The 7,703-nt window shown below is 54.0% G+C and overlaps 1 protein-coding gene across 1 annotated transcript; it reads left to right on the top strand.

The window, feature by feature from the left end:
* The first annotated feature begins 1,585 nt into the window (after positions 1-1,585).
* On the top strand, positions 1,586-6,973 carry EPOP (elongin BC and polycomb repressive complex 2 associated protein). The gene is made up of 2 exons (XM_063354673.1): positions 1,586-3,845; positions 6,928-6,973. Exon 1 carries the CDS (start codon positions 1,586-1,588, stop codon positions 3,818-3,820), a length of 2,235 nt encoding a protein of 744 aa, XP_063210743.1. The 3' UTR covers positions 3,821-3,845; positions 6,928-6,973.
* Positions 6,974-7,703: the final 730 nt, after the last annotated feature.

The following is a 7,703-nucleotide window of genomic DNA, read 5'->3' as shown; positions in this document are numbered from 1 at the left end:
GGCTTTTTCTTTTCTTTTTTTTTTTTTTTTTCCTTTCCTTTTCCCCCCTTGGAGATCGAAATCCGCAGCCCTGCTTTTGGGAAAACATCGCCTGGTTTGTAAGGCAGGAGCAAGCTACCAAATGCCGAAGAAATCTTGGGACTTAAAGTTTGAAATAAAGTTAAGCAGCGCAAAGGCATGCAAAAGAATTTCCTTTTTTATTTTTCTCTTCTTTTTTTTTTTGTTTTTTTTTTTTTTTTTTAAAGAAAGAGTTTGGAAGAAAAAGATGCGAAATGAATAAAGAACGTGTGTGAGTAAAAAAAAAAAAATATATATAAATATCTTTGCATTGCTTTTATTTGCACATATTGCCGATGTTATTGTTGATACCGCGCTCCAGCCCGTGCTCATTCCAGATAATAAATACAGTAATTGGCAATTAATAAGCATTCCGCTCCGGGTTGAAGGATGAATTGTTGCGGAGTCAATCGTTTTGAACAACTCGCTTAGAGTAATATCTTTCACGCTTTATTAAATCTATACGTACACACACCCATCCCCGAGGAATCCGGGCAGATTTGGGAAGGCGCAGCAACCTCTCTTAAAACGTGAATAATAATAAAAAAAAGGTAAAACGCGGAAACAAAGCGGAGGCACCCGCGCTACCACCACCTCGAAAATACGGCGCGATTTGTAATTTTATCTTATTTTTATTTTTTTAAGGAAAAAAATAGGAAAAAAAAAAAACCCAAACCAAACCAAGGCTGCCTCTATTGTGTTGCGGCGGAGCCGCGGGCACGCCCGGGAGCGGAGCTGCGCGGTGCTTGCGCGGCCCGCCCCGGGGTTTATGAGGTTTTTGCGCGGGGGTGTGCGTGTGAAATGTTGGGGTTTTATGACATCACAGGGCCGGAGTGCCCAATCAGCTGGCGGGTGGCGGGGACGGCTCGGTGGGGTGTTCCCTAGAATATACCGTCCGCGGCGGCGGGGCCGCGAGTGCGGAGCCCGGGGAAGGTGGGAGCCGCACGGAGCCCCGGGGCTCCCCCACCTCCCGGACTCCCCCCTCCGCTCGCATTTTTCCTTCCCCCTCCCTCGTCCTTTTGTTTGCTTAAGCATCTCAATGGCTTTGCACAGCAAAGGGGGGGTCTGTGCTTGTTGATTCCCCCCCACCCCGTCCCCTCCCGGCCCCCTCCCCCAAAAAAAGGAGATTATTTTTGAAGTGGAAGGTGGGGTGCGCGGCCGCGGGGTGGGAGCTGGCCGGGGGGAGCCCGGAGGATGCAAGATGTTTGACTTCTTTATTTTTCTTTCTTTTTTTTTTTTTGCTGGGGAGGGGGAAGACGAGGAGTCAAGCCCCGGTACAGGCGGAGGAACTGGGTGTTTGGAAGATGTTGCAAACCATTGACTGGAGCGTTTGAAAGGGAGATCGACCGCTTTGGCTTTTTTTTTGGTTTTTTTTCCCTCTTTTTTTTTTTTTTTTTTTTTTCCCTCCCCTCCCCCCTTCCCCACCTCTCCGGAGGGGTAGGGATGTGTGTGATCAGGGAGTGGAAACAAATATGTCCTTATTTTCAAAGCCCCCTTTGAAAGAGACAAAGTAAATGCTCTTTGCAAAATGTTCCTGACCTGCGAAGGGACCTTCGGAATTGTTCCAGCCACCATGGATTACAATGGGGAAGCCAGGCCGGGGGATTTTCATGCTGGCTATCAAGAAATCGAAGGGATAAACTTGGGATACTTACAGATCAATGGCACCCAGATGTTTGCTTTGGCCCAGGTCCTCAGCGACCTGTTTAAGGATATCCCCAGGACCACCATCAGCAAGAAGATGGAAACCTTAAAGATCAAGAGCCGCCGCTGCGATCTCAAAGAGCTCCGGACCCTCAAAGCCATCAACTCGGTGCCCACCCGCGCGGTGAAATGCTCCCTCATCTCCAAGGCGGACCTGGAGGCTCTCTGCACCTCCTGCAAGAGCCTCAGCCCCCGCAGGAGGAAGAGGAAGAGGAAGAGCAAGAGGAGGGAGCAGCTGCTGCTGCCGGCCCCGGGGGAGCTCTTCCCCTGCCCCCGGCCCCAGCTCCTGCCGTCCTGCCGAGCCGGGGGGTGCTGCGCCCCCGCCGCCCCCCCCCGCCCCAAGCTGCCCCCAGCTTTCCCCAAGCCGCGCTCGGCGCCGGCCGCGCTTCTCCCGCAGCCCTTCCACCGGGCCTTCCCCGCCTTCCAGAAACCCCCCCGGGGCGGTCGGAGGGGCTGCGGGCTGGCGGGCCGGGGGGGGCTCTTCGCCGGGGTGCTGGCCGGGTACCCCCGCGACCTGGGGCTGCTGCACCCCGCGGCCGCGCACCCCGCCGCGCAGGCGGCCGCGCTCGCCCAGCCGGGGCGGCGCAAGCGGGGTCCCTGCTGCGCCAAGGGGCTCTTCCCGGCGGAGAAGGGACCCGTGGCCCCCAGGAAAGGCCGCTCCTCCGTCTTCCCCGGCTCCAAGCGACAGGGCACCTCCGCCGGCTACTCCAGCGACTCGGACTCCAGCCTGGACTTCGGGGGGTCCAGCCCCGCCACCTCCAGCGACTCGTCGGAGGAGGAGGAAGAGGAGGAGGAGGAGGAGGAGGAGGAGGAAGGGGACACCTCTTGCAGCAGCGAGGAAGGCAGCTCCTCGGAGTCGGAGAGCAGCTCGCTGTGCAGCGGGGACTCGGTGCAGAGCACCCGGTACAGGCAGGCGGCTCTGCCCCGCTTCCAGCCGCAGCCCCCCCGGGAGCCCCCCCTCGGCGAGGAGCGCCCCGCCGAGCCCCCCCCGAGCGTGGGCAAAGCCCTGCGCCCCGACCCCAACCTCCTCTTCCTCTCGCAGCAGCTCTGGGCCAGGACTTTGCGAGCATCAACTTTGGAAAGTTTGAGCCCGGCTCCAGCCCTGGGCTCGGGGGCCCAGCCGCTGCCGGAGCTGTACGCAAAGCAGGAGGCCTCCCCTTCCTCCTCCTCCTCCTCCTCCTCCTTCTTCTCCTCCTCCTCCTCCTCCTCCTCCCCCCCTCCCTCCCCGAGCAGCACCCCTGGGGGGGATCCGCAACAAAAGGAGGGAGGCTTTGGGGACGCGGAGCCCTGCGCCAAAGGGAAGGATTTGCACAAAGATGCCTCGAACAATAGAGCCTCGTTAGGCCCCAGTGACCAGGCAGAGAGGCAAAGCGGAGCTTTAGCCGGGCCAGCGCCTGCCCAAGAGCCGGCCCCGGGCTCGGCCCCGCAGCCTCCGGCCCCGGAGCTGGCGGGGAGCCCTGGGCCGGCCCCCCCGGGGGAGGCGGGGGAACCCCGGCGGGAGCACTTTGACCGGCTGATCCGGCAATCCAAGCTGTGGTGTTACGCCAAAGGGTTCAACCTGGACGGGAAAAGTTTGCGGCACGGAGGGAGGACGGAGCCCTGTAAAGCCGCAGAGCTCAAATCCCCCGGCTCCAAAAGAGCAGAGAGCCCCGGCACCTTGTCAAACAAAGCTTTGAAAGGCAATGGCTCGGAAAGGAATGCCAAGCGCAGACGCCTCGCCAGAGGCGCTGAGGCAGAAAGGCAACAGAGCTCCTCTAAAGGGAGGCCACAAAAGACTCCGAGGAGGAATGCCAAAAAGGGAAACACTCATTGCAAACGCCTCGGCAGCGCCGGGCCAACCCCGCCTCGGAATTCCTTCAGCCTCATGGGCAACTTCCCCTGTATTCCCTCCCTGGTCGTGGGGGAAGATGGGGACCTGTGTCCTGCCTCCTCCCTGGGGGTCAAAAACTCCTGGGCCCTCTCCAAAACTCACCCGCTGTGGAGCTGGCACCTGGGGGGCAACGCCATCCCCGTGCCCCCCAGCCTCAAATTCCGGGGCTATAGCTTGGAGGATCTCTAAGGACAGCGGACGGCCCGGAGGAAAGGTTTACATGCAACAGATGAGAGCTGCAGGGGGGGGGCGGGAGGGGGCTGTGAGGGGCGGCGGGGTCCCGGGGCAGCGGGGGGAGCGGACCCCTCCGTCTCGCCGAGCCCCGGGGCCGCCCGAGGCGGGGGTGCCCGGGAAGGGGGGATGATGCCCGGAGGAGCCGTGCGGGTCCGGGGGGTGCGGGAGCGTTTCGGGGGGGTGCGAGTGAGTGTGTGCAGGGCTTCGGCTGGGGGGGGACGGTTCCCCGCTCCGGCCTGCGGGAGGTGGATTTTTTTTGCCCGTGTACGCGCAGGGTCCGATGTTGGTTTCGCGGTGAGTTTTAAGGGACGAAGGTAAAACACGCGATCAGACCGCGGGGTGTGGGGCGGGGGGACAGTGGGGAGCGGACGGACACCTCCCCCGCCCTCTCCCCCCCCCAGCCCCGCTGCCAAACGCGGTGGGTTATTCCCCGCAAAGGGATTTGGGATGAACCGCGCAGTTCGGAGCGCAGGGAAGGGGCAGAGCTCGGCCCGGCCCCGCTCCCGCCGCCCCCTCTCCCCCCCCCCCCCGCCCCCATATACCAAAAAACCGAGGAAAGAATAGATCTAATTTCTCCCTTTTCCTCCATAAATGCATTGGATTAAACTAATAATAATCACACGCAGAGAGAAATAATGATGTCATGCAGCATAAACACTCCTTCTCCGGCCGAGTCAAGCCCGGCGAAACTGGGAGCAGCGATTCCAAATAACTATATTAATAGCAATGTAATGTTTTCTGTCTACTTAAGAGACAGGAAAAAAACACCAACTTTAAAAAGACCAGGAAATTCTGGTTGCTAAAAGAAAACAGGAGGCTTTGAGAGGAAGTTATTTGAAACTGCTGCATGTATGTTAAAAAAAAAAAAAAAAGAAAAAAAAAAGAAAAAAGTGAGTTGTTTGCTGGATAATAACCCTAACTCCTATCGCCTAAAGGTAGCAGGCCTGTAAAAGCTTTACGGGCACAAGAAATAGGATCCAGGAGCATTAGCAATAGAGTACAGATGGACAATTTGATCTCTCCCGAGCTCCAGAGTGGAATGCGGGGAAGAATGCGGAGGGAATGTCTCTCTCCTCTGCAGAGGAAATCATATCCCAGTTTAACTTTTCTTGCAAACCAGTGGCTTTGTAACTGGCTCTTTTGACTATTTCTGATGTGATTTCCACCCCGCTTTGGCATCAAAGCCCGACGGGCTCTCTGAAGTCTGCTCTGTTTTGGAAACGTTAGGCAAATCAAAGCTGATGTGGATTATTTTTTTTTTTTTAGGGGGGTGATGGTGGTGTTTCTTTTTCTCCCTCTTCTTTGCAACAGAAAAAATCTCTGCAGCCCGCGGCCGGGGATCAGGCAGTGCCCGCTCGGAGATTTCTATTTTTCCTCCACAATGCTCCAAAAAATTGTCTCCCCCCAAAAAAAACCCCTCGTTTCACAGTGTCCTTTACTTCCCGTGGAAAAGGAAAGGAAAAGGGAGGGAAAGGAGAATCATCGCAGAGTTCAAAAAGAAAATATTCAGATCTGGCACGGCCCGTTTTCTTTTCTTTTTTTTTTTTTTAATTTGTTTTAATTCCATCAGTGGGTTTAAAAAAAAAAGAAAAAAAGACATTTTTAAGGTCAAGCGTATTTTGTATCTATTAAGCGCTGTTTTTCTTGGAGACGGTGAATTGTTGCTAAAAGCAATGTTTGTTTTACTTGGGTTTTTAGCGGGTTTTTTGGTTAACTGCCTTTTTTTGTTGTTTACTTCACCCCACCTCCCGTTCCTCCCATGCTGAGCAAAAGAGGGTATTTCTTCTGTCTCCGAAATATTCAGGTTTTATGTCCGTAGCCGTGGACGGTTACCAAAAAAAACCCCCAAACAACCCCCCAAACCCTGCGAGTGTGTAGGAACGAGAAAAGCCCATTTTGGGGAGTTTGCCTCCGCAGCGCTGTCTCGGGGTGCGCGCACAGGAATCACACAAATGGGGGGGGTTCTGCCCCGCATGTCCCCCACAACCCCCCTGCCTGGCCCCCCGGGGGGGGGACCCACAGGGCAGAGCCGGGAGAGGGCAGGGGACACGCGTTGCGGGGCGGGGAACGAGCCCCTTTTCCGTGTATCTGCCGAGCCCGGAGCACGATCGTTCGCTCTCTCTCCCCCCTCCCCGATTCCCCCAAATCCAGATCGGGTTAAAAATGTATTTTCTAGGAAAAATAAAATTTTAAAATAAAGTGCGGGAGGGCGGGTGGGACGGAGCCGGTGCGGCGGGAGGGAGCCCCGGCCGCACAAAGCGGGCGGCCCCGCTCCGCGCCCGCGGAGAGCGGGCAGAAAAAAAAAAACCCGAGATCCGCGCTGGGAATGAATGCTAAAAAAAAAAAAAAAAAAGAAAAAAAAAAAATATAAATATATATATATTAAAAAAAATAATATCAGCAAACCCCCAGACTCCGCAGCTCCGTCTGCCGCGGGCAGGAACAGCCAAATAACTCAGGAATATTTTTCGAAGGGATTTAATCACCTCGGAAAGTGCATGTGCGGGGGCAGCCCCGCGTGTGCGGGTCCGCGGGTATTTGTCTCTGCCTATAGATGCATTGGTACGCGCGGGGGTGTGGAAATCCACGCCGTTGTGTGCACACACACAGACACTCTGCGCCCGCCCGTGTTTATCTGCTGGCACACGGACGCGTGTGGAGGTGTAGAAATGTGTATATAACGCGCGGGGGTTGTAGCAGGGCTGTGAATACAATACAAAATACCTCAAAACTTTCCACACAAACACACCTTGAATGGCTCCTCCAGCAGCAGAACCATCCCGTTCACAGCAAACAATAATGATAATAATAATAATAAATAATAATCCTCCCCGTTTGTTTTTTAAACGCGTTTCAAGGAAATTAAGCGATCAAAAGAAAACAAAACAAAAAAAAGAAAGTAATCTTCCTAGCAATCCCCCAGCAGGAGACTGGAGAGGGGGGTGGCGATGCAGGGAAAGTAAATTGAAAAAAAAAAATTAAAATAAAAACAAACAAAAAAAAAGGAAAACCCAAACTATTCTCTGAAATAGCCTGGTTTGGACTTTTTTAAAATGAACAAGCCCAAGGAAGAAGCAATACCTCTGCGGGACACAATGAGCCGGGAGGAGGGAGCGGTTCGAACGATACAAACTAGTTCTGGTTTTGAGCAAAAGATCAACTCGCATCGCCAGGACAGGATAAAGGATATAAAGGCACCTTTATAATGACTTCAGTGACATTGCTTTATTTCCAAACGGGTGCAAAAGAAGCAAAAACTGATTTTTTTTTTGTGTTTTGTTTTCCGTAAAAATGTTTGTCTAGGTAGGAGAAAACCGAAAATATCTTGTAAAAAAAAAAAAAAAATAAAGAAAACTTTTATGAAAGGGTGCTGCTTTAAAAAATGCAGCCTGCTTTAGACTCAGGAAAAATCTCAGCTTGGATACGGTGTGGTGCTTTGTAATCACGGTTTGTAAGGGTTTATTTGGGGGCTGGGGGTTTCAGGGACCTTTGCTCTCTCTTTGCGTTGCTGGATTAAAAATTCCCATCCGGTGGGTTTAAAAATGTCGGTCACTTCATGGGTGCTTCTCTGCTGGACCCCCGCACCCAGGGATGCTTCTGCCCAGGGATAATTTATTTTCGGGGGGTGCTGTGGGTGGGGAGGGGGGGGTTATTTCCCCGGGCTGGGCACATCCAGAGGCCGATGCTGCCTTTTCCCCACACCCCGGCCCAAAACACGCGTTTAAAAATAGCCACCCAGGGGAGAAAAAGAGCCTTTTCCAGCCATGTATTGGGTTTTCTGTTTAGATTTACTGTACCTTTATTTATTTGAAGTTGTTGTAAGTATATGACGATGAAA

The sequence above is a fragment of the Chroicocephalus ridibundus genome, chromosome 17 (genome assembly GCF_963924245.1).
Source record: "Chroicocephalus ridibundus chromosome 17, bChrRid1.1, whole genome shotgun sequence".
Taxonomy (NCBI): domain Eukaryota; kingdom Metazoa; phylum Chordata; class Aves; order Charadriiformes; family Laridae; genus Chroicocephalus; species Chroicocephalus ridibundus.
This window is presented reverse-complemented; position numbering and strand designations above follow the sequence as displayed.

Excerpts from the sequence above, each read along its gene's own strand:
- EPOP (XM_063354673.1), top strand. The coding sequence starts at position 1,586 with ATGTTCCTGACCTGCGAAGGGACCTTCGGAATTGTTCCAGCCACCATG.